Genomic DNA, 27938 nt, shown 5'->3' with positions numbered 1-27938 from the left:
AATTGCTTAACACCTATAGAATACAGTACACTTGAGTTCATCTTCCTTCCTCCTCCTGTCTACATATCTTCATTCTAGCATCACAAAAAAGACTTAGCAACTTCTAGTTTCAGAATAAAAACATGTGCTTTATTTCAATAGTGTTACAAGAAGACTTTTTTTTCTACTTCAGCATTATTCAATAACAAATCCCTGCTCCAAATGAGGTGTCTTTTTAGTCAAATGATGGCACATGAAGCTTTTATGCAAAGTCTACCTAAAGGAGAACATGTGTTCAGCCCTCTCCCTTTTCTGTATAATTGTTGATAGTTTGTGGCTAAGTGTGTATTTCTGTCATATTTTGTATATACTGAATTGCATGTGATTGAGTTGATATTTTTGATGGTTGTGTTTTGGAATGATTGGGGGCATGATGGGGGTAGATGTAGGTGATGTCTTTGTTGGATACTTTTTAATGTTTTTTCGATTTCTCCTTTTCACCCCACAAACCACCCCCATTTTGTGCACTACCAGGACCCAGTACAACCTGTCAGGAGGATTCATGTGCCAATCAAGGGGTTTGCATGCAGCAGTGGGAAGGCTTCACCTGTGACTGCTCTATGACATCATATTCGGGAAACCAGTGCAATGACCGTAAGTTCACACTTTTCTTATTAGGGATGCTTTCAATGGGCTAAGAGAAATATTAAGGGACAATATAGAAAATATTGTATGCATAGTTGTCCTTTATATATAGATATTTCAAATGTGTAAGAATGGTACACACATATGCACATACACACAGTGTATTTAGTTTATGTTGAGAGAAATTCTATGATTACTATTTCATCTATCAGTGGTATACCAGATGCATTGTTTGACTTATTTCTAAGAAAGGACTGGTGTCATGGAGATGACCAATTGCTGCTGCTCATATTTCAGTGCCATGAGCATCTATAACTTGTCACTCTACCTCCTTTTTGTGGTATTTTCCTAACCATGGCCATTTTCAAGATAAGCAAATCCTTTAGACTAGTTGAAAGGATCTGTGTTAGATGAACCTGAGTATGTGATTTTTCTAAAAACAGCCTTCATTGTAGACTTGAAATTCATGATCTAAATTCATTGGAATATCTGGTTTTATAATACAAGTAAACAAGGTTAATGGATTCAAGAGTAAAGCCATATTGAAAAATACCCACAAGGGATCCCATCATAATATATATATATACATATATATATATGTATATTCTATTATGTCTACTTAGGCAATTACCATTTCCAGTTTCTCAGAAACTTTGTGATCCACACATGGTATTCCCTTGTCTTTGCTTTGTTAAAGGAGGGCAAATGAGAATCTGGCAATCCAGAGGAAAACATTATGTACTAGGAAATCTGTGGAAAGGCTTGGTATCAATCGTTTTTGCTGAGTACTTCAGTGCTTCTGAGGATCCAGTTTCCATATTTATGATTTGGAAAAGCTATTCTACTCTGAAACAGGCAGTTATGGGCCAATTCAGGGTACCTGGGGGAATTGTGTTATCCGTTTTTGTCTTTTCCCTCCAATTTGTCTGTGGAAGACTCACTAGGACCCATTTGTATTCTTTCACTGGAGGTATAATGCCTCTTTATCCTCACAAGCTTATTCCCATTGCACATATATCCAACAGCAAGTAGGAAAAAAATGACAAGGAAGAGACTTTGCACACAGAAACAGCAGAAAGGTAAGTTCCTCTAACGGTCCGCTGTGTGCACAATCTTCAGAAGGTATGTATGAATTTTTCTGCCATTGATTTATTGTTCTTTGTCTCATAGGTCAAGTGTTTTCTGGTAAAGATTAACCAAGACTCTTTCTGGGTTTTTATTATTTGCTTCTGCTTTTCCCCAGAGAAGATTGTTTCTAACTTGGCCAGTTTTTTGGTATGTAGTGAAGTACTTGGACCAGGATTGGTAGAATATCATCCCTTTTCATGACACTAGCCTCAGAGCATGAATACAATGGGTACTCCTTTGTCCAAAGATTGCCATTCTAATTATCTGTAGGACCTTCTCTTTTGGAATTAGCATTAGAGCCAGTTTACTCTAGCTAGTACCAGTCTCACTACTTTATCTCATAAATCACTGTGTTTTCTATTGAACTTGGCTCTTATAGCTGTAATTGTTATTTCATTGCATAAACATCTTTAAATGAAGCTTACTGTCTGTTATCCTGTGCCCTTCCTTATGCTAATAAATTCATGGAATCTAGTATGTGTAATCAGAATGGTTCAAAAGCTCATGGGTAGCATAAGCCAAGCAAAGTAATGGTTTTGTTGGTGAGGAATATAAAGAAAAAGAAGGGATAAAATAAGTTAATGAGAAAAGAAGAGAGGGGAAAGATAAATAATACAGAGAAGAGCTCTAACTGAGTCATATGTAGAAGAGCACAGCGTCTCTTAATAATTAATTGCTTGGATAACCTGCATGCTGCAAGTATCCTGTCCATGGCATAGGGGTGTGTGTGTGTGTGTGTGTGTGTGTGTGTGTGTGTGTGTGTGTGTGTGTGTATGTGTGTGGCATTGCAAATGAAATGCCATCAATAAAATCAGGCTTTATTTAACCTTTGGAAAAAGGAGTACTATGTAGAACTTTCTTTCTGTCCGTCTTTCTTTCTTTCTACCTCTCTATGTCTACCTCTCTTTCTTTCTTCATCTATTTTAACTATAATCTATCTCTTTGTCTACATATCATCTCTCAATCATCATTATCTACCTATCTATTGTCTATCTTTCATCATTATTTATCCCATCTATGATCATTATCTGTCTATCATTATTATCTGTCATCTTCTGTATATCTAACTCTCTAGTTTTCTATTATCCATCTTATATTATCCATCTATATATCTTTTGATCTGTTATCTACCTATCCATCTACCTGTTTATATATCTATGTCTCTGTCATTTGTCTACCTATCTTCTATTATCCATCCATCCATCTCTGTATATACGTATACACCTGAAATAAATTGCATTCCTTTGAATGCTATTATGATGCCATGTGAATTAGTTGGAGATAAAAATCCAGTAGCAAAAGACATTTGGTAAAGGGGGATTTTGAATCTGATTTGTCATTTTCTATGAATCTTGGTGAAACAGATTGATACTTAAGTAGTGGAAAGGAAAACATGCTGATTTATTACTGCACATCCAAAAATAGCACCTTGATCAACAGGGAAATGGCTTGGTTTCATATTTTCTAAAATAGGTATTAAATTGATATTATCCATTGACTTTTAAATCTCCAAAGAAGAGTGTATATGGCGGGGTTTAGGGTCATTTATCATAACATTGTTTCTAACACTAATGAACTATGCTTATTTATCAAAGCTGTTTTTGCTTTACAATTCTGAGGTGCTGCCACACAGATATTTCTTCTGGGGGTACAATGTACATCTAAAGCTTTATTCCATGGTATGACACAGCAAGCTTCAGCGATTTTTATTTTATTCCACTATCCTTTGTGTTTGTATGGTGGGTTAATGAATGTGGTGGTGTGAATATCATCTCACCAAGATGTGAGGATCATTAAAGTGTGACATATTTTCTGTAGTTGATTGCCATGTGCAAGAGTGAGTCCCTTGTGTGGGACTCACAGTATAATTGATTTACTAACAGCTACCCACAATTTTAGACATGGACTTCCACTGGTTTCTGTAAAGGTAAAATCAGGAGAAATTCTTCCTCTTAGGTTGGCTTTTGGGGTTCTTTTGATAGTAACAGAAACAATTTTGAGGTAATGGAGGATTTATCTAAAGATACGGACATTTGCTATGTAACATTCTCTGAGGACAGTCTTTAGCTCCCCTGAACATGTGAAACCCAAGAAGCTGACTGCTCAGTCAGTACCATCTGAGGTACAGCTGATGATACTTAGGTTTGGGGAATAGATGAAGAACAAAAAGAAATGAAACTTAATAACATACTTAGAAACTTAGTAAAGTTAGTAACTCTTTTTAATATAACATTTCTATTAATTTTGAAAATTTAATACATGCATACAAATGAATTCTGTACATATTTACTCCCAACTGTTTCCTCTAAGTCCTCTGAGATTCATCCCCAAGCCCTCCTAACTTTGCAACTTCTTTAACTTACAGTTAACTATGTCTAGTTTGTGCTGACCACATACTTACTCATAGGTTGGATGTAGGTCTATTCATTAGAGTATGGCTGCCATTCCATGGAGACCACCCTTAAAGAAAACAGTAGCCATCAGCTATTAATAGCTTCCCAGCTAGAGGTGGGCACTCATGAGATTCCCTTCCCCTCCATGCTAAAATATAGTGGTTCTAATAGAGATATTCTTTTCAGGTATTGTTTTTCTTTAGAATTTTAAGTCAGGACCAGGAGCCTTGGAAATTCTAGCGTGCAGCCATCATTATACTGTCAGGAGAATCTAGAATACCACGTACCACATTGTATGACAAAGCTACTCTCATTTGAAGCTTGCCATTGACTTTATTCCTATTCCACATTGCACAAAATCTAGCTCTTCTTCACATAGCTACATATATTGTCATTTCTAGGTATTTCATGAGAACATCAGTTTCAAACATCTCACATCTCTCCTTTATGATGTTCTTTAACCACTTACCATGATTATAAGAACTATTTGGAGTTGCGGACAGTTCTCAGATCTCATTATTACCTTTGTGCTCTGAAGATGCACATGTAGGGCATCCCAGGCATCTACACCCTGAGCACATATTGGTTGCCTGGGTTTAGGAACGAAGAATTTATATTGGCTTTGTGGGATGAGAAGAAGGGAATTGATGTGGGGCCTCAGATAACCCTCAGCAGACAGCTTTGCCATGCTATACTACTAACTGTACATTTCAGGCTACTTGGTGGAGAAATTGCTGGGTTCACACTGACATGTGATAATAGATGTTCTTTGCGTTCAACAAATCAATAGTGAGCAGCTGTGGATCGTGCAGAGAGTGGAGTGTGAAGCACCTTTTCAGACAGTTTTCTGAAGGAGTGGCTGTTCAGTTGCGCTGCTGGCTATTGATTGGCCTTTTGCTTTTTATTTATTGCATTGGTCTATTTTTTTGATGTAGATGGGCATATTGATTGAGACTGTTAAAAAACACTTCACACGTTTTGGGAAAAAGCAGCAATATTTACATAATTTAGTACATAAAAAGTGGATAGATGTATGTATATTAATTCAGTCTCTAGGCTTTTTATACATATGCAAGCATCACACCCTTACAGTACATTCATGTGTCTGGTTAGATGTTTCCTCGGCTCTGTATTCTTATTCTGTCCATCCAGCTGATTAGCCTGATTTGAGTTTACTTGTGAGACAATTTCTTGTTGTGCAGAATATTCTTCATCTTTTATTAACTAGCCAGATATTTTCTATTCATAGGCCCAGGCATGAATAAGACATGACAGTCTCATGGGGGAGACACTATCAAAGTATTTCAGTAGAAAAGAACACTTTATGGTCAGGAGTCGTAGAGTAAAGACAACCATGTATGGGTTCAAACTACATGAAGTAGCACAGCTGCTCACAGGGATATTTTCATTGAAGAATGGGCCTGAACAATGTGTGTCTGGTAGGCAAAATGCTGTGCAGAAGAAGACAGCTTCTAAAGAAGAGCAGCATTCCAACCAGCAAGCGGGAGCAGATGCCTCTCAATGTTTAAAGTGAACATTTTCTTCTCAGTTTTCTTCTAGGCATTGTATTATTAAAGCCACATGTCCTCACACTGCATCCTTTGCTTAATTGACTAGTTACCTGAAATGTACTTTAAAAATATAAATAAGATTATAGCGTTTCCTAATCATGCTCACTAGAATGCACAATATATGTATATATATATTTTTTTAATGAGGAATCCCACTCTTCCCCTTTTAACTATTACTGTGTGTTAGATGTGTAGGTCTCAAATCTTAACTGATGCCATTGAAGAATTAATGAATACTGATCTTGGAAATGCATTCATAATAAGCTAAAATTTGAAAGAGGTTGATTTCTATATTTAATGTACTACAAGAGGTACATAATCATGAACTAATTTGCTTTAGAATAAAAATGACTTAACTGCCAGTCCTGTCTTGAACACTCTGAAATTCAATTGTGCATTTGGATTTTTGAAACATTGGTTTAAATAGGAAGGTGATAATAGAGGCATGGTTGTAGTTTTATTATTATACTAATAAAGTATTTGACATTCTTATATATTCTTAATCTAACACACATAATAGGACATTGACAAAGATGTTTTCATTTCCTTAAACCTCCCAACTCCCTAAGAAATAGGACATTATGTCATGAGTTTGACAGTGAGAAAACTGAAGTCAGTCATAGGGAACATTTGAATGGATACTTGAGTCAAGGTCTCTTTGATATAATAGATCATATTCTTGTTGGCTTTGAGTTTATATAGCCATTATTAGAAATAACAAAATCTGAAAATGTGTATTAATTATTAGGCAAAGGTACTTGATTCCAGGTGAACATATCTCCATGATCAACAAAATTATGTAACATGAAGGATTGGTTCTTGATTGTTAGTTTTATTATCTTCTAAAATTCTGAACCCCTTAGGAGTTTCTGACTTAAATTCAGGTGAGATATTTGGAATCAGAATATCTTAAGCTATTATGGGATGAGACGTGTTCTCCATCTCCCCGGCTATTTATATTCATATTCTATAGATTAATAATTTCTATGTTACCTTTCTATACTTTTGTGTGTGTGTGTGTGTGCTGTATGTATATGAATGTGTTTGAGGGAGAGGTGCATGTGCACATGTGTGTGCATCCATGTAGAACCTAGGGAGCAATTGCACTGTGTATTCCTCTATTGTTCCCATATTTAGTTTTAATGTAAGCTGGAACTCACTATTTCAGCTAGATTGGCAGGCCAGCAAATTCATTGCATCTTGGGTCTTTCATTCACTATGACTAGGGCTACAGGGATGTGTCACCATGCCTGGTACTCAAGTTTTCATGGCAAGCACTTTACCAACTGAGCCATCTCCTCAGGCCCACATTGCCTAAATCATATAACACAGGGGATAAGACCCTGGTGTAGATTGGGAAAGGTCTGCTCTATTGCTATCTTGATTCTCAGTGTCTGTGCTATATTGGGAAAGGTAATTTCTGCAAAGCTGTAAGAAGCAGATGTTTGCAGGTCACACCTTATAAAACTAATAAATTGAAGTGTAAGGTATGTCATATGCAATATCACCTATAGAACTATTAGCTGTTCTTCAGAATCATTTTCAAAAACTTAAAATCACAACTCATGCAAACATAATTATCATAATGTTAAATGCAATGCTCCGGCAAAAATGGAATGGGTATGTGTTCAGTGGGTTTATTTTATGAACAAGGGAGACAAGCCTGATAGAAGTGCAAACAAGAAAACTGCAAGTGAATATTTGAAGAACTAGACATTTAGGCATTCACAACCATGAAAATACAAACTTAAGATTACTTTAATAATGCTGAAAGTCCAGAGCCTTCAGAAATCTCCTACCTTTGGTATTAAGTTCATATTGAATAGAAATCACCAGGTAACCTCACAAAGTCTTATCCCCAAATTAGGAAAAGTAAGCATCAGTGTTAGATGATGCTACATCTTCCCATATATGCACAGATGACTTGTATGGGCCTATTAAGCAGTATTCTAAATGATATTTAAAGACATATAGTTGTTTCTCTCATCTTTTTCATATTTTTTTACAGTTTATGACTACAACTGCTATTTACTATCTATTCAGGTTCAAATACCTTCTTACATTGAAGACTTCTCTCTTACTTAATCACCCTTGCACTTTTAACCACCTCACCATATGCCAATCACAGTACTCAGTTCAGTTTCACCACCCCCCACTCTAACTTTGCAACAGCCCTACAAAATAGATACTATTGTGATCCAGTTAGTTAGAAAGAACAAGATGTATGGAGTCAAATGATTTACTCAAAATGAAGAATTGTTAGATAGAAGTTTAAAGATATTCTGAGTTCTATTCACCTATTCAAGTATGGGATCTTACTTAGCAATAGCGTCTGGACTTGTCAATGGAAGCCTCTTAGCTAAAGCACATTAAGACGCACAGGGATTTAGATTAACATTGGCTGCACTAATTAACCACTTTTGTTAACATCATTTGCATTGTAATTTCTAGTGGCTACCTCATTATTTGGGGAAGGGCTATATTATTCTTTTTCTTCTTTATTGGTTTTAAATAAAAACATCATCTGGACTTTTTTTTAGGTATTAAGGCCAGAATTTTCAAATTGATTACCTTTCTGAATGTTCAGTAGCCACCGTAAGGCAGGGGAAGTTATAATAATGGAAGAGTCAGAAAGTCTTAGGGGAACCACAAGGATTCATAAAGATATGATCTGGAATGTAAGGCAGATCCAACAGAGGCATGCTTGAGTAGACAGCAGCAAAGGCAGTACCCAAAGTCAGATCTTTGAACCTGCTTTTTGTTCTGGTTTCCACATACCTTAAGGCCTTAAGGTTAATGAGTTCAGAGAATGGTGCATCAAGCCAAGACCTTTGTAGATCAAGAACAAAAGAGTAGTCACTCTTAGGAACAATTCCATGGCTAGAGGTTTTTAATTTTATTTTCTTGTCCATGACAATTGCTTTTGCTTATAGTTTACATGGCATCAGGGCCCTTGGAGTGTTCTCCATGTAAAATGACAGATGGCACTAACACAGTGCAACATCCAGTTCAGCAGGAGTGAGGGTTGCTTGTATTTCTGTGTTGTGTAGTCCTCAAAGAAAATGAGTGGTACCTCCAGCAAAACATTTATTTTTACGGAGTCCAACTGATATTTGAGTCTATGACTTAGGGAGAAATACTCCTTCTAATTCAGGGTGTTGTAGTTCATCAGAGGTTATTATGAGTTATTGGAATTTGTGATCTCACTCATTTCATTTCTGTCATCTCCAGTGTGATATATTTGTATACATTTTTATTGCCTATGTTTAATTATAATCCATTCATTTCTGCTATACTTGGCTAAGTTACTTACTGACAGTGATGGCAAAAATCTGCTGAGAACTTATTGGTTCACAAAAGATAATTCTTACATTGCCTTGTTAGTCTCACACAGATATGATTTTAATGTATTTTTTAATACAGGCTCATAATCTCCTATGTTTATTTTCACATCTAAAGATAAAATGATGTAAACTACTTTATCTTGTCCTGTAAAATAGAGCTAACATGCATAATTTTATTATATTCTCTCATTTTTATACTGTGTTCTTTTTTGAGGGTAGTAAAGATTCTTTTGATTGAGATAAAAATTGAAGTCAGAAAAATGCATGGATCATCCATGTATATCCCATACCTGTAGAACCAGCACCTCAGCCGTTTCATCTTCCCACAGACTTCCCCTGTGCTCTTCTAGTTGGTTCATCCCATCCTATTCAAGCATTCATTCTTTGAATTTGTGTCAGCATACATTTTTTCACCCATTCTTGAGAAAATGTAAATTGGAGCATGCAGTCTGTGATCTTTTGCGTGTGTTTTCTCTAGTTCTGTGATCTTTCAGGGTTTCTCCTAACCCTTAGCAATTGTTTGACTATAGGTTTCAGTTGGATCCCATCTTAGGTCTCCATCTCTGCTTTAATACATAGAAATTTTCTCAGGAAGATAAGCTGGGAGCAACCTTATGGCTTAGCTTCTTTCTATTCTTTCTTTTTTGGCAAAAGAGTTTTGTATGGTGTCCAGTGGTTCACAGCCTAGTATTTTTCCTGTTGTCTTTTTGTGGTTCCACTGAATGAATTGTAGAGATGGAACTCTACAAGTTGTTGTTCCATTTAGCTGCAAGTAGATTGTAGAGGGAAGCCTTTTCCTTGCCAGCTGCTTTGGTTTTTCCCAACCAGTCGCCTGGGCTCTGCCACGATGTAGTCCCCATATAACACACAAGACGCTGTATTAGTTATGAAGCTGTTGGACGTGCTTGTTTCTTACTGGCTAACTCTGACTTAAGTATTTACCCCGAAACTGCCAATCTAAGTATTTCTCTTACTGGACGGACATCTTAACTTCTCTGGCGGGCTACATGATGACTCCCTGTGTTTCTCCTCCCCAGAGTCCTCCTGGACTCCTAGTCCCACCTATCTTGCCTCCCTATTGGCCAACAGTGCCTTATTGACATATACACAGGACTTCCCCATCAGTAGACGATAACTTTTTTCATTCCGCCTTACTTCATATATGTAAGGTGAGATTGAGACAAAGTAGAAGTGTGTTGGGGATGGGGAGAGAGAGTGTAATATGCTGCAATAACCTGTGTTGTAAGCCACACATTCTCATAATATTTTCAAGCTTTGCATCAGCTTCAGCAGGTAGTAGGGAATGGCCTGAGACCTCATTGATCATATTTTTTTTTTATTATTGGAAAAAAACTCCAGTTCCAGTTATAGACATTGTGATAGCAAAGAACCTTCTACAGCAAAGGAAATACTGTAAGAAACTACACAAAGCAAGTTAAATCACTGCTAATGTGTCTCCACACAGGACTTCTCCATTTGAATTTCTATTCTGCAGTCCCTGTAGTTTTTTCCTTCCAGTCCTCTGATAACACCTGATTAAGTCCTGTGGGTACAAGAATGAATTTGATGAATTTGGCTTGAGTAACCAGTCATTCTTATTCTTTCTTTTATTTAAAATTATAGTTTGTTTTAATCTCTGCCTATACCCTGTGGGTCTTTGCACCTGATCCATGTCACCTTGCCAAATGGAATTACGAAATGTTTTCAAACAAAGAATTCAGAGGCATCAGTAGAGTGGATATGTTTTGGTGCCAGTGTTTCATCTATTGATTTCTCTGGGTTGGGTCTCCGAGTATGAATATCTTCTGTATGCCTACAATGGAAGAAATCTTGCATTGCCAATGCCTTTTAGTATTAATCACATTTTTCTTTACTAATGAAGCTATACATGTCAACTCTTGAAAGCCTGGGAAAATATAAATAAAACAACAATATTTTAGAAAACATATAATTTTATCAGTTTGACCTTGTTTTGAATGTACAGTGTCAAGCACATAATAGATACTCAAAACTATTTGTTGGCTGAATGGCTGAGCCTTGTGTACTTCCAAAGTCTAGGTTTTACAAAGGTCTTAGTGTTCTCTTTATGAAATGAACAGTGTTTCCACCAGGACTGGAGAATTTTTGCCAGAGGTAGTGCATTTAGGCATGCAAGAATCATAATGAGTATCTCAATAAGTAATTTTCTTCTTCAGACGAAAAAAGGAAATGTCAAGATGTTTTCATATTTTTCTCGTTCTTCTTCTCACAGGAAAACCTTTCAGTTGTTAAGCCTTTATACACAGGCACATTTATACACATGAAATAGTTTTATAATGTATAATGGTTAAAAGGATGGGGTTCTTAGAGTATTGTGTGGAGAGAGCCTCATGGCCCCAAAGAGTTCCTTCCTTCCTTCCTTCCTTCCTTCCTTCCTTCCTTCCTTCCTTCCTTCCTTCCTTCCTTTCTTCCTTCCTTCCTTCTTTCTATGACACACATGATGAGACAATGAGGTTTATTTCCTATGGTGAGATTTATCCTGGTAGTCTAGTCCTCTGGAGATCTACGGAGACAGTAGAACACTTTTATCTGAAAACCATCAGGTTCTCCTGAGTTTTACATTAACCAAACAAATAGGATATAACTAAAAACGTTAGATGCACTTTTGACTGGAACACACAGAGCATAAAGGTTCGTTGATTCTTGCACACCTTGGCTATAAAATGGTATGCCACCCCCAAAGACAATCCAGCCAAACCTTTCAAGCCCTTTGTAAAATCTCTCAAGATGCTGAGTAGGAAGCAAGTGCATCTGACACCAAGGCATAATTTCTGGACAATTCACAGAATGCTCTTTGAATTCAGTCCTTAGTTAAACCTAAGCATTTAAATTTTCCGGGGTATTCTAACATTGGGAAAGTCAAGTGCATGTTTGTATAAACAAAAACAAGAACCTGTGCAAATATAAACTTCTTTCAGAATGTTTTTCCTCTGGTTTTTCTGATATAATTTCCCTATCCGAACACCTTCAATCCTGAATTTTCTTAACACATATATGAACTTCATACTGCTGGGGCTGCTGGAAAAGAGTTACCTGAAAAAATACCCAACACATGCCAAATTCTAAGAAAAACAATATAAAGAATGTGCTGAAACAAGTAAGTTTAGCCTTATAAACGTTCAGTGTTGTTAACAGTTTCATTACAATTCCCACAATGAGCCCCGTGTACTTCCAACATCTAACTTATTTAATTTGCATTTGGATTAATTTAGCATATTTTCTTATTATCTAACACTTAATGAACAATAAACATAGCTATAACCAAATTTCACAGCTATTTCTCAGTGTGGGGTAACATTTTGCATTTAGTTATATTTGGTTTCCTAGGTAATATGTGATTACAGCTATATTTTCCAAAGCTGCATCTCTTGTCACATAGACTGTTTTGGTGGCACGTTCTTCATTCCTATAGCAAGGCAGGAAGGAACATGCCGCTTTGATGTCAATGATACAGTGATAACCAACTGGTCAATGAAGGAGGCTTTAGAAAGATTTTCTCTGCTGCTCTCCAGGTCAGACTCTGGACTCCCTATTGTTGGTCTCCATACTTTTATTTCTGAAACCTACCCTCTTATCCCTTTCCAAGTAACTCATCCCTGAATAGCAATTATAAGGTTTTTATGCCTATGTTCACCTAAAGCTAAGGGCCTCCTCTCAATGTAGGGTAAACTCTGCATTTGACCTTCAAGGTCTTCTATGATCTACTTTTTCAAATATCTGACTCCCAAATCTCATCCCTTTAGGTATAATAGGTTGCTATATCTTCAGATAAAGCCAGCTTCCTCACTGTCCCCAGGAATGTTCTATGCTCATTATTCTCCTTCTCCTTGCTGTTTTAGTCTGTCCCCTCCTTGGAACCCCAAGTACTCTGCACAAGTCTCCCCTATTTCCCAGATCCCTTAACTGCTACTCACATATACATTGATCTCTCCTCCAGTAACTACTGCCTTTGTTTTCATAAGTCATAAGCAACCAGGCTGAGCATCAAAGGGAGATTCACATGAACAGGACACAAAAAGATGGACTCAAATCCTGGCTCATTTCCCTCCTAAAACACAGTCTTTGCAGGCTGCAAACTCGGTATATGCATTGTTACCATGTGAACGCACTTGGCAATAATAGAAAAAAATCATATTTTGACCTGTGGGAGAGGCTTTGCAAGAACCCAAACTAGCAGTTAAGTTTCATGTGTAGAACTTCTATTAAAGTGCCCCCAATAAATAACAAACACAAGTTTGAGCTGATCAACCATTGCTATTGTCCCTTATCATATCCCTAGATGCTTAGCTTTCCTTCCCTGAAATGACTAAGGTTTTCAATAATGGTAAGGCTGATTAGCCTGTCACTTTGTGTGAGAGGCACAGTTACTGGGAGTCTAGTCTTGAATCCAGACAAGCCCCTGATGGTGGGCCTATACAGTTTCCTAAGTAGGTTTGGGAGGATCCTCTTTTATTTTCTATAATTGTTTTAAGTGATCCAATACTTGTGCAGTCTTCTGAACACATATATATGATTTTGAGTTCTTGCTTAGAATATAGAATTATTATTGGCTAGTAAGTCTTTGGCTCTTATCATTTGTAAGACTAAGGGAACAAAAGTGACAGTCCTTGCTGACTGTTATTAGCAGATCTTAATATAATTTTGGCTCTATATATTTAACTTGTTAATACAACTACCCTTTTAAAATCATGAAATGTAACCCAGTTTAGCTTTCACAGTGGATTATTGCAGATGATAATCTCACAGTCACCTCTCTCTAAGCATGAAGCCTGGGTAAGACCAGACCATATTTAATACCCATCCACTTTAACTTTGAACACAAGGCCATGAAGTAGAACTCTCATAGTCAAACCTCTCATTCTTTATTTACAATAAAATTATTCACAGGAGGAAAAAATCCAAAAAACAAACAAAAAAAAAAAAACAAGAAAACAGAACTGTGGGGTTTCTGGTTTACTATCTCTGTCATAATATGCTAATTGCTGCCTGCCTTAGGAAGATGGCTGCATCTTGATTTCCAGTGGAGTCTGAATGAGCAGAAAGCCTTGTCTCAGGGACGTTGTTACCTCCCTCTTATCTAGGAGTTCTGCATAATGGACTCAGCTGGGAACCCTGGGGGGTTAGACCAAAAACTTAATTACTATGATTTTGATAATCAGTTGCGATGAGCAGAATACTACTATCTCTTTGGGGTCTAAGAAATTGATAGACTCTGTGGAAGGAAAATATGATTATGATTGCTTATTTGGAGTTCCTAGTTAGTAATGGAAAAGACACTGTTAGCTCCTGCCTCGTGGTTAAGAGTATCATGAATCTGCTATTTTGTCCCACTGCAAATCCATATCCTTTTAATGTCATGAACCTATTTCTTTTTGTACTTATTCTAGCCTTTCCTCTTAATTCTGTCCTGGTTTTCTCCTGTACAGTAGTCCTATGCTCTCTTCCTCTTTTCTCTACTTATCATTTACTCAGCAGGAGTTATCTAATGCGAGCCTTTCTTCATATTTCTGACTGTCAAAATGTAGCTTTATGTTTAAACACCCCACATCTCCACAGCACAGCAATTAAGAGTCTCTAGGACTTTTTGCTAACATAATGTTTCATTGTAAGTCTTCTAGCCCTTACTGTCACAAATCAGAGCACCTGTAGGAAGCATAGCTTTTCCAAATGTGCCACACACTCTTTATCTATTGTCCCCCAACCTCTTGCCATGTTCATCTGTGAATATTCATTGGGCTTTGAACTAATGGACATGACTGTAGTGTTTACCTGTTTGTTCATGTATGATTGTTTTTCTAATTTAGATCAGGGCTATGTGATTATTTCCATTACAAGTTGCCTTAGTAGAGTGTAAGTCATCAAAATACTGACTTCCTTGCTTTAATTTCAATAAAACAGCTCACTGTCGAGGTGTCTATCACACCGTGCTCATCAATTATTCCGGCTATGTATCCTCATTCCATAGGGTAGGTAAAATTGCTTCCTTATCCTTATGTTGCTGACACTTTATACAGAATCTAGCAGACTGTTAATGTCAATACAGTTCTAATAAATATATATATACAATATAGCTGAAACATTGAATATGATGATTATATGGGTTCCCATAACATAGCTATGATAAAATGTTTGAGATAACTTGAAAATAGTAAATGTTCATTTTATCACACAGTTTTAGAGGGCTTAGTCCATGGTACCTTGGCTATGAAGCTTTGATAGTATAATCCACATTGCATAGCATATGGTATAGAAAAGTGACTCTCAACTCATGGGTCTTAACCCTGTTTGTCATTACACATCAGATATCCTGCATATCATATATTTAGATTATAATTCATAACAGTAGAAAAATTAAAGTTATGAAGTAGCAACAAAATAATTGGGGGTTGATGTAACCGTTATGGTGGGCATGCAATACATAGAACCATTAATTGTGATTATTCTTGAATTCTATTTGTTAATATTTATGTATGAATGTATAACTAACTCATTTATCTCACATTTTATGGAGAAGTACATTATAAGGAAAGCACTGTAGTTCTCAGGATTATCTAACCAATGACCTAATTCAATGTTTGCCAGATAGTGTTATGTAGAATTATGTCCTTCTAGCTCTCATTCTCCTTATCCACACTAATTAGGCCAGAAGGGGAGATCCAGGGGCAACAGGTTTCTCCTATGTAAAGAGGGGCATGTTAATGGGAAATATGAGTACTCAGAAGAAAGAGGGAATGGAGGGGAACCTTATAATAAAAATTACAATACTGTATTCTAAAGTTTGCAAGATACTTAATCCTTGTGCTCAGTTGTTCATGGTCCTTTGTAAGCAAATACATTTTTCTGAAAAATGACTTTGTTTTTTAAAAAGTTCCCCTTTAAAAATCTAATCTATATCAACTTAGCCCACATAACCAGGTAATCATATGTACTATTTTATAGACACAAGGTCCACAGTATCCATTACTTATTTCATTTCTGTATCTGCTCTGCTCTGCTTTGCTTAAGCACAGTGTTATGTGGAAGTAACAAAGTGAAAAGAGAGGATTGTGGGAAAAACCAGGGACCATGCAGGGAATAGAGCATTTGGTTGTGTCAAGCAAGAATGAAGTACAGTAAATGATACCCCGTTAATGAGGTCCAGATCATACATCTGGGGGCAAAAGATTTCAGAGGAAAATAATTGTCTTGCTTTTGTTTGACGTTGCCACAAAAGCAGCTTAGGAGAGAAAGGATTTGTTTGACTCACAGTTCCAGTTCAGGAAGTTAGGGCAGCAGGAACTTTAAGCAGCAGTCAGTCATGTTGTATCAGTGTTCACAAGCAGAGAGCAATGGATTGATGCATGCCTTCTGGGGCTTGGATCTCTTTCTTCATCTTTACATATTCCAGGGTTCCCTTTCTAGGGAATGGGGTTACCCACAGTGACTGAGTCCTCCATCCCACTAATATAATCAAGATAGGTCCCTAGAGTTATACCCACAGGCAAATTTAGTCCAGACAATCGGTCTCTGAGACTCCTTTGCCAGCTGATTCTAGATTGTGTCAAGCTGACAAAATTAAAAATCACAACTACCAAGAGAAATTTTTGCACATGGGCATGATATGAGCAAGACCTGCCTTAGAAGAAGCTCTGGCAGAGTGGGAGTAGAAGCTGAACAAAGAGTGTGGAGAATAAACATCACATTCATCTGCTCATGATGAACAGCCAAATCCTGGCTCAGTATCAAAAACAATGAACTGAATGAAAGTTTGGAAGAAATTGAGTGAAAACAGTAGGTTCCTGAAGTCAGTAGAATAACTGAAAAAAGGGCATGAGTTAGGATTTTGACACTGAAAGATTTAGGTATCACCTTAGTGAAAAACAACAGATCAAGCCACACAGAAGTCTGATAGTCAAGTGTAGTAATCACAGGTTGTGTTGAATGGCTATTATTTAGTAAATCGATTCCATTTGTAAACTCTTATGATCTGAACATTACTCCTTTTTTGTCTTTTATAATTGCCTGGGTTTACAATTAGTAGATTGTTTTGTAAGTTAAAAACAAAACACGTATCGGCAATAAACATCTTTTCGTGTTCATCAGACAACACATAGTATTATAGCCATGTATTGAACGTAGAGTTATCACATAATGTTTGCTATATGATTTCCAGAAAAATGGATTGTAAGTTCTCTCTTTGATTGAAATATAATTTTAATATCCTTTGCTGTGCATGGCTGAGAACAAGTTCATTCCAAGTTCACTTTTTCCCCTGATGTGAGCAAAGTTCTCTCAGCTGAGTTCTGTTACTGTTACCAGGCTCTAGGCAACCATCATAAAGAAATGCCAGAGAGCTCTGAGGACTCTTCCTTCAAATTCCCCCACCTCTGCTCACCTACAGTGCTTGAGGCATTCAGTCCTGTTAGTTCTTGCATCTGTTTGAAATATGTACATTATTTCATCTTTAAGGGAACAGCGTTTTGACCATTTGGAGTGCATAGACAATCTCTCCTGCAGTATAAGAAATTTTTTGACCTTAGAAACACATTTAAAAGATGTTAAAAATTCTTATGCCCCACCCCAGTTTATGTAACAAAGGCTTGAAGAAAAAGGTTAAGGGCCATAGACGACCATTTTGGGCTTCCTCCCTCCTCCTACCCCTCCTCGTTTCCTCTTTTCTGACACTGTTTCCAGTTGCTGTAAGAGTTCCCAAGGCATGTGAACTACTTTTTCTTGTACCATATCCTGATAATTTCGTTACGGCTTGTGCACATTGAAACATGAAGTTCCAATTCTTCACCATAGCTCTTGCTCACAGTTGACTTGGGTCATCTTTCCTGACAATTGCCTGTATTGGGATAAGCTTCCAGGTGGAGTGATGCTAACATAGGTCAGGTATCTTACATCCAGGAGATTATATCACAGCAGGAAGCCTTGGCATTTCTTTTTGTCAAAGAATAACAGAAGAAAAAATAAAGTGCATTGGTGATAGGATTAAGGGGGAGGAATTTATAAGTCATAGTCATCTATCCTCCTGAGAAGGTAGGCATAAGGTAAGATACTTTTTGCTTCTGTATTAATCCTATGATTTTCTGGTTCCATGGCTTAGAAAGTTGAGGATTTGTCAAGTGGCGGAAGAAGGACAACCCAAGGTTACTTGGATTGTCTGATTTTGTTTAGAAGTTCAAAAAATAAACCCTACCACTTTTAGATATCTGCATAAGAAAATATGTTTCAATATTTGGTGGAGACAGTGCTCAAAAAATCTCTCCCTTAGAGATATCAAAAAAATTCTGTGAATCAATTATGTTATATATTGTCACCTAAATTAAGTTTACCATGGAAGAAATATATGGTATTTCTAAAAAAACCCAACTTAATTTTAAAATCATGAGAAATTTCAAGTATACAGAAAGTAGAGAAAACTATCTTCGCCTCTTAATTAAGTGTTCAGATTTTGCTTCATTTGATCAACAGTGCACTTTATAAATATGCAAATTGAATGAAACTACAACCAAATGAATATTTAAGAAGCAGATTCCTGCCACCCTCTCCCATCTTTCTTGTCTTTATTGAAAGTCCACAGTGCAAGCTCAAATCTGTTGGTGCTGGTGGTTCAGGGCCAATTCCTATGCTTAGTGTGGAGACTTGTTACTTGTATGCATGATTAAATCCAGTTGTCAAGTTAAGACAGGAGAGACCCATCCTTTTTCTCGGGAAGCCTATAGGGAGGTGCTTAGACAGGAAGTATGCTCATTTTCTAGTTTATAGAACAAGGGTCATCCATCATGATCAAAGAAGAATATTTCATGTTGTCCATCTCTGATGAGGACTGCAATAAATTATCTATCCTCTCCCCCATTTTGTTTCCTGCTCTGATTAAAAATCACCTAATAAACAGAAAGGGTGGCTTGAGATTATGAAATCAAAACACACAAGAATTGTTCATTCTCTGTTGCTCATCCTCTCCTCTGTGAATAATTTCTGCTGACAGCTGACCAGTGTGGCCATCTGTGTCTTTATTACTCATGCTTGTGGTGGGTCCACTCTCTTCTGCCCTGGAGTTAAATGAAGGCTTCTTTGTCAAATGATTGATATAAGCCAACAAATGTTATGCAATCATAGCCTTTTTATTGGTGTTTTCTTTTGAGGAATATGAAAATCAATCATTTTTCCTTTGGTTGAAAAGCAAGGATTTCTTAAAGTTTCAGGTACATACATGTTATTAAAACAACCCAACCACTCTTAGTATTAGGAAATCTTGAACAAAAACAATTGATGCTTCAAAATTAGCATTATCACTTTCTTTAGTATTTCATTTGTTTAGATCCATTAAAACATTCAGTTGGAGGCCTATGCAGTAAGTGATTGCTTTATTGTTCAGGATAGCCTCTAAATTTAATTACGAAAATAAAATCTAACATGTACTTCAGCTATAGATTTGTACACAATGATTTGTATATAATGTTTTCTTCTCTTTCTATGTAAGTTTAGAGGGAAAAGATTTTAATGGCTTTTATTAAAACAACTGTAAAAATAAGCAACGACTACCCCAACTATTCCTCCCCATGTGGGTCATATCTTCACTTCACACATGTCCCTAGAGTAGTTTATCCAGTGCCAACTGGAGAGGAACACGTTCCTAGGCTGATAATGTTCTCAAGGTTATTTGCTGAAGTATGTCAAGAGACTAAAGATTTATACAATCCAAAAGGGTGCTATATTCCCCTTGGTGGAATTCTATTTTTATGAATTTTGATAGACATTATTAATACAGTCAGGCAAAAATTGAGTGTATTTGCTAATATATATAACAAAATATAAGAAATATTTAGGAAACATTTCCTAATATTACAGACCACAGGGAACTAATTTATTCCCTCGATTCTCTTTACAGCATTTTCATTTGATTACTACCATTACCCCACCAGAGAGAACTGAGCTGTAATCTTTGATATACTCAGCCAACAAGGCACAGACCTGGGAGGCAGGAAGCTGAGGTGGCCAGTTTTACCTATTAGGGGTGCATCTGCTCTCTTGCCATGTGTGAGGATACAATCCAGAACTACAAGCTCCCTACATTCCCAAAGAGGGATCAGACAGGGTCCAGGCAAGATGGAGAGTCCCAGGAACTCTGGTCACTACAATGCCTCTTACTATAACAGGATACTTGGCAAGCAGGAGTATGCACAGATGGTGACCCACCTACATGTCTCTATTTATGTAGAGGCCCCCAGTGTTTGTGTTAGCAGGTCTGGGAATTAATAAAAAGCAGTTGTTTGTTCTTTCACTGCAATGCCGAAATTCATTTTTAGTATAAATTTAAAAAAGAAGAATTTGTATGATCACAAGATACCAAGAGACTGGTGAGCAAAACCAAGAAAGTGGGCTAACTATCAAAAAGAGATCCTATGCATATAAATATTTATAAATGTTTTCCATTTGACCACTAGAGGGTACTGTGGACTCATTGGTCAATTTAATGGATTGGATTTTTTTCCTTTCCCCCTCCCCTGCCCAATGTTGGTTTAAGGGAAAATGAGGATTCAGGTCTGATTAAAAGGAGTGCAACAGTGGATTTATTCCATTTGAGTTTTCTCTGTCATGAGCTGTCTTTGTAAGCAAGATAATTAAATACATTTGGAGATTTTGAACATACGCTTGTCAGTGTCCTTGCTATGAGTGATATTCATTTATTTTGGAAAAGAGCTCTGATACGTAGAACAAGGTAAGTTCGTGTGATGAGCAGTTATCTCAACAGGCTGCACTCACAAAAACGTCTTTCCTCCTACAGACCATGTGTGGGAAAGAGGTGGCATGTATAGAAATGACTCAAACCATGTCCGGCTGAATCTGTCATTTGAGGTACACAGTAAAACACAATGGCTTTTGAGACTTCTCTAGAGTGCATACACAGCCCAACATGTGTTTTTCTTTTATGTAGCTTGATATCAATGAAGACAGAAAAGACAAGGCATGATGCTTTAAATCCCTTGCATTTGTCTGAAGCATGCAGTTAGATGAAGGATTAAGTATCTTCAACCCAGATTCCATATAATGTTACAATTGTTCCCTCTCTCTCTAAATAAATTCTCCTATTTATATCACCAGCGAAAGACTTTATTTGTTGTTGATGAAATTGTGTCATCAAGCCATCATTTACTAAGATTAAAACTACATTGTGACAGTAGTGGGTGATTTACACAGAGAGGTTCTCCAAATGGCCTGGCCATGGAATAGTCTACTCACTCCGTTCTATATGTTAAGCAGGTGCCAAGCAAGATTCTGGTGAGTGGGGAGACTGATGAAGCCTAACTCTATTCCTCACGTATCCTAACTCCAGGGGTGTAACTCATCAGTGGTTCGGGGGACCTTATAAATGGAAATTGCAAGTTACCAAAAAGCTCTTCAAATATTTGCTTATAGACGCTACTATGACCCCCCTCTATATTTGGAGCCAGAGAGCAGGGCAGCCGTAGGTAAGCAGAGACAAAGGCACAAGGCACATCTAATATTGTACTTACCATGATGGCCTAAGCTATCAGCCTCTTGAACTCTTGCAGCATCCAGCTTTAAGCTCTTAGTATAGGGCTTTAGACCAAGTGATGCTATCAATCTGGACATCTGCTGGCACACTTTTGTCTGGCTTTTGCCAACTCACTTCTCTCTTAATCTCTGCTTGCACTTTCCTTCTTGACTTGATGGCTCTCTCACTTGAAACTGCTCCTTCCATTGTCAGTGGCTACAGCCAGCATGACTTGGAGTACCTGCCTCTCCAAGGACAACATCGCACTGAGTATGGCCTGGATTACTCTGACATAAGCCTTCTTACTGTGGGGATCAGGATTCCAGGCACTTTGAATCCTTGCACAGGATCACTGGGTGGTTTCTGGCAGTTGACGTACACTGAGTTTGCTGATTGGATGCAGGCCTGCAGGTTTGACCAGTAGTGGGTCAGCCATCCAAGGTGGCTTCCCTCCCTCTCAGCCTTCAAACAAACTCACCAAGGCCTCTGTCCCATTCATTTAGTACTGAAATAATGATTGCTGGTTCTTTGCCCTCAGGTCTAAACCTGGGAGCTGGATGCTGTTCTCAAACAAAGCTGTTCAAAGAATCTAGCACTGGGTACAGGAAGCGCAGTAAGTGCCATTGGAACTCAATCCAGAGGTGCTGGACCCTGCTGGTGCATAAGCAGTTGTAGATGGGTTTGTGCCTGGAAGCCAGGGGCATATGCTGGACTGTTTGGGAGCCAAGTACTGAGAAGCTGAAGCTGCATGGACAGCAGTGATTCCAGGTAGTGTGGATTTTCAGCTGTCAAACCACAAGGTGATGCACACAAGATACATGTGACATCAGGCTCCCTGAGGGAATCAAGCTGCTGACTCTGAAGGCTGCTCATTCTGCTGTCAAGGCACCAGATGGTGCACACAGCCCCTCCCACAAGATCAAGTTTGTGTTGTGCCTGAAGGATCAGTCTGCTGCCCTAGAGTAGGATCCGCTGCCTCTTGAGCTGGGCACTTATGAGACTGTCCAACTGTCCCTACTGTTGCTGTTGCTTTCCCAACGCTCTCCACTCTTCTCTGCTGCCTCTTTCTTCATGTTTCCAGCTTATACAGCACTGCTTTGTTCCCATGTGGTAATGCCAGGGGAAGCAGCTCAGGAGAGTGGTACCCAGCTGATTCATTTAGTGAGCCTATATAGCCTGAAAAGTGGGTATTTGGATCAATCATGTGCATTTGTTTGGACAATCATAGTCTCAAATCTAGTGTCATTCACAACCGTTAAGTCTTATGTTTTGGGTTAGATGTAGACTTGTCACCCCAGGGAAAGCATGCCCCCTCTTGTCAAGGTAGGGATAGTTCATCTATGGCTTATTAGTGTAAAACATCTGATACAAACTGCTTCAAGCAATCTTGGATGCCCAGTGTTGTGCCTTCAGGGGCCCATGCAATTAAGTTTATTCTTTTCCATCAGTATCTGAAGGCAGTTGTGAACTGTTCAAGACCACTGATGCTGGCATTGGGGTGATCTGGCTGCCTGTCTGATTGGCAGTGCTTTTGCTCAAGGCATCTCACATAGCGAGATCAATCTAGACTTGCCGCATCTCTGTTTTCTTTTGTTGTTGTTGTTGTTGTTGTTGTTGTTGTTGTATACAAAAATGGCAGAGAGAGAGAGAGAGGGAGAGACAGAGAGAGGGAGAAAGACAGAGAGAGTACTTATAATATAAAGAACTTACACTGTTGGTAAATTTTAGCATATTTCAGTAGTGTTTTAAGACAGCATTGTAACTGCATGATGTCTAGGAGGGAGATGGGTTCCCCAGTCTGTCTTAGTGGGAAGTGTTAAGAGATGGCATTATGGTAGTGTGCATGGTGACTAGAAGGTGTTAATATGACCTGAGAGCATTGAAGAGGCAGTAAATCAAAGTGGGGTAGCTAAGAAGACAGTTTGGAATGACAACTAGGCTCTAAGTGGAAGTAGAGCTACAGGGACTAAATGGAGAATTCAGTGGTCTGGGCCATATTGATGTTCATATGGGATGGAGTTGGAAACTGAGGGAGTGGGTAGGGTTCAGAATCAGAGTATGCCATTCACCCCCATTTTATACATGGTTTAAGAGGATCTTCAAGTGTAGATGTCCTGCCCCAAGTGAGCATACAGACTCAACCTTCTGTGGGGTTTCATCACAGTTTCCCAACCTTCAGGGAAATTTCAGAGCTTGACTCTCCTTCTGGAACTTTCCAACCTTTTGAAAAATTGATTTTGCCAGAGAAGACAAGCTCCTTGACTTAATTATTTAAAGGTTGCTTGCTGTTTTCCACATTTTCCCCCGATTATATACAGAAAGGCCTTGAAAAGGTTTTGATCATTTGACCTTTGCTAAGTGTGTGTGTGTGTGTGTGTGTGTGTGTGTGTGTGTGTGTTAGGGAGGAATGAAAAGCAGTAAGAACTTTGATCATGGATTTTTCAGTGTTGCTGGTATAAAATTCACTTAGAAACACTAGCTTTCAAATACCTTCCTAGTAAGAAAGGGCTCCCGGACTTTGTAAGGTCCTTTAGTACTTGTGAATTCCCAACTTCAAATATTATTTTACAGGAAGTTAAAAAAGAATTTGCATGATGTGACAACATTATAACATCTTGCCAAAGTCTTCCTTGATTGGAACCATTGTGGGTTCATTTTTTCCCTAGTGTCTACCTATGGTTCCCTGTGCTTGGTTACAGAGGTGGAGGGGTTAAAGCCGACTTGGTTTATGCTGATTCTCTGTATTCCAAAGTTGCTTTCACAATATTGGTATTCAGCACCTGCTAAAACCAAGTACCAGCCCACTTCACTTTCTGTAGGTACCACTGCTCTGGAAGGGATCATTAACTTCTCCAGAAGAAGCTTTGGCTTAAAGATGTTGAATGTCTTTCTATTCCTATTCAAGTTAGCTGTTGCCAATTGTCTTGTTGATTAGAAATTGCTAGATCATAGCTTTCATTAAATGAACATTTCCAGTCCCTTAATAATTTAGTAGTTACAAAATTCATCCAATTTTACTGACTAAGTCTATGCTGACTATCCAATCCAGGGCAATCTGTTAAGTGATCATATTAGATGTTCTATATAGGAATAAGGTGCTTCTTAGGGCTGAAAAGATGGCTTAGGCCTAAGGGCACTTGCCACCAAGCCTAAAGATCTGAGTTCAATCTTTGGGACCTATGTGATGCAAGGAAATAACCAACTCTTACAAGTTTCCCTCTGACCTCTACATGCATGTCATGGCACCTTTACATGCACACATGATACATACATGAAATGTAATAAAAAGATTTAATACATTCATAACTATCATTTTTACTGAAATAATGGAATGCATTGAATGTATGTATTAATTTGTTCATTAAGCTGTAAATACCCTACTGTGAAATAGATGTTATATTTGGCACTAGTGGCAGCATGTGGAGACAAGGCTGTGTTTTTCCTTGCCATGATGAGGTTTGTATGTGGTTATATTTTGTTTATAATCTGACACACAGTTTTCCTGAAGATCATAAAAGCAAAGCAGCCAAGTCACTAGAGAGTTCTTACCTATACCAAGGCTCAGAACAAAGTGTGTGTGTGTGTGTGTGTGTGTGTGTGTAGGGGGGGTGATCCTGTTCTCAGAGTGACTGTAGACTGCAATTGTCTCTACCAAAATTTAGACTCACTCAGCTCCTGTCTTCTCCCACTTTATATTCCTCTCTAGTGCCAGGATTAAAGGCACGGGATCCCAAATGCTGAGATCACCTTCGTGTGAAGTCTGTTTCTCTTTTAGACTGGATCAATTTTGTGTAGCTCAGGGTTGCTTTGAACTAATAGAGATCTGTCTGCCTCTGTCAACTGAGTGCTGGGATTAAAGGTGTGTACCACTACTCCCTGGTCTCTATGGCTAACTATTGTGGCTACTGGGATTAGAGGTGTGTGCCAACACTTCCTGACCTTTATGGCTGGCAAGTGTAGCTGTATTCACTCTGATCTTCAGGCAAGCTTTGTTATAGCATGAACAAAATATCACCCGATTTGTAACACTTGAAATACACATGGATCATTGAGTCAGGAATTTCTCTGCATGGTCTTGAGTGAGAATGCATTGGAAGAAGCTCTGAGCTGTCATCCTCTAGAGTGGCTATGTCTATCTGCAAAGGCCTGTTGAGTCTCTAAGTCTTCCCTGGAATCCCTTCTCCACTGCCATGTTGGTCCCAGCTATGTGAAACACTGCTTTCCTGCCTGTTGTCCTGACTCAGGTCTAGACAACAGAGCTTATCCTTAGTCCTGCAACTTCAACTGGATACCTGGCCATGCTTAACTCTTCTGCAGATCTCAGTTCATGGAAGTGAGACACAAGTTTCCAGTGAAGCTCGCTCAGAGATCCAGTTTTGATCCTTCCTTTTTGGAACCCTACAAAGTTCCTTACCAGTAACAGGCTACCTCCTTCCTTTCAAAAGCTTACCCATCTAGCATTAAATTAATATCTATTCCAATGTCTTGTTTATCCCAAAGAAACTGGCACTCAAAATTGTCACATAGGTTCTGCTTCCTACCCAGAGGGGTGTGCCCTGCCCTGTCATGTGGGCTTTTGAGCACATTTTCATTTCATACAATAAATGAGCACTGACATACAATGCTCCACAGAAAACAACATCTTCACTCTTCTCTCGCTATGGTGCAAATACTATGCCTTTTCAGGACTTCTGGCTTGCTGCTGCAGCTGGTTGCCCTTTACTCAATCTCATTGGCCTCTACTTTGTCCCCTTCAATGTAGTTTTGAAGTAGCTCTTCTGTGTACAGAGCCAGGTCTGAAGAGTGACCCTCTTGGCAGTTAGTGGTGTTCTAAATCAAGCATCTCACTCTTCTTGACTTATACATGTTCCCTGTACTCTTTCTTTCCTATCTACCCAATGAAGCTCTCACAAACCCAGTTAGCTTATTGTCATGCAACAGGATGGGAACATAAGCAACTTTGTGTTCTTGGAGGAAGTCTGAGTATCATTACCCGAAAAGGATTTCTAAGACCCTACTGACTTACTTGGCTAATATGTTCCTGTTCCCAACACAACATAACCTGAGTCCATAATTTGGGTCCCTTTGTGTTTCAGTTTAGGAGCCTCCATTGTCTATAAAAGCTGCCTTAAATCTTGGGTCCTTTTCAGGCTCAAAACAACCATCTTGTACACATTTTCAGATCTAAGAAACAATTCAAAGTGATTAGTTTCTGGGGATTTCTAAAGTGATTTTCTTGTTTTGAGGCAGATTCTTGCTTGTTTCCAGGCTAACCTAGAACTTGCAGTCTTCCTGTCTCAAGGTCCCCAGAGCTAGCACAATAGGCTTGCCTTATCAGGCCCCAGCTTGTTACCATGTCTCCCTTCCTTCCTTTCTTCCTTCCTTCCTTCCTTCCTTCCTTCTTTCCTTCCTTCCTTCCTTCCTTCCTTCCTTCCTTCCTTCCTTCCTTCTTTCCTTCCCTCTCTTTGTCTCTCTCTGTCTCTGTCTCTCCCTCTCACTATTGGTAGGTTTGTCTTTTCTTTCTTGATTTTGAGGTGAGGACCAAACTTGGGGCCTTGAGCTCTCTAGGCAAACACTTACTCTCTGACCTAAATCCCTACTCCCTCAGCTTAATTTTTGAAATTTATTATTATTCATATCTCATGTGTATTATATCATTGTGTATGTGTACAATGTGTGCCTGTGTGCATGCAAGTACACATTCCTGTATTTGTGGAACCCGAGGTCAACACTGGGTGACTTTCCTAATTCACTTTCAATCTTCAATTTTTCAGGTAAAATCTCTCACGGAACCTAGAGCTCATTGTTTTGGCTAGGTGGAATGACCAATGTGCTTCCTGTACATACCTGTACCTGTCCCCTGAGGGCTGAGATTAGAGACATTTATCATGTCTGGCTTTTTAATTTGGGTTTTGGAGATCCAAATTCAGTTTCTTATGATTGTGTGGAAAGCCCTTTACAGAAAGTCATCTACCAGTCCCAGGTTAAATTTGTAAATAAATGCAACCAAAGTTTTGTCTATCTTTTGCCAAGTGTGTGTTAGATGCAAGGACCAGCACAGTGAAAATGATAGGCGTTTCATTAGCTGTGAGAGTCTGTAACAGTGTAGTGAACACAGGCATGAAATAAATAGCTACAAGAGCATGATGAATGTTGTGGAAGACGAGGTTCAAGGTGCTCTCTGTACATTCAGCCAAAGGATCTAACATCATCGGGGGATCTGGGCTTGCTGACCTCTGCCAAGGCATAGTTGAATGACCCTGAGCAAACAACTTAACCTTTCTATAATTAGGAACAGTTTTTCAGACTCGCCAATCCCTCCCACTTCATCCAA

General features: G+C 38.4%; 1 protein-coding gene across 33 annotated transcripts in view; it reads left to right on the top strand.

Annotated features, from left to right (window-relative positions):
- Positions 1 to 27938, top strand: part of Nrxn3 (neurexin 3) — a 1553154-nt gene that overhangs the window by 770095 nt on the left and 755121 nt on the right. For all 33 annotated transcript variants that reach the window (XM_040743341.1, XM_040743340.1, XM_040743342.1 and 30 more), the window contains one exon: positions 514 to 633. In XM_040743341.1, coding sequence (XP_040599275.1) covers positions 514 to 633 — 120 coding nt within the window. The remainder of the gene's footprint in view (positions 1 to 513; positions 634 to 27938) is intronic.

The sequence above is a fragment of the Mesocricetus auratus genome, unplaced genomic scaffold, assembly GCF_017639785.1.
Source record: "Mesocricetus auratus isolate SY011 unplaced genomic scaffold, BCM_Maur_2.0 Super-Scaffold_15014, whole genome shotgun sequence".
Classification (NCBI taxonomy): Eukaryota; Metazoa; Chordata; class Mammalia; order Rodentia; family Cricetidae; genus Mesocricetus; species Mesocricetus auratus.
This window is presented reverse-complemented; position numbering and strand designations above follow the sequence as displayed.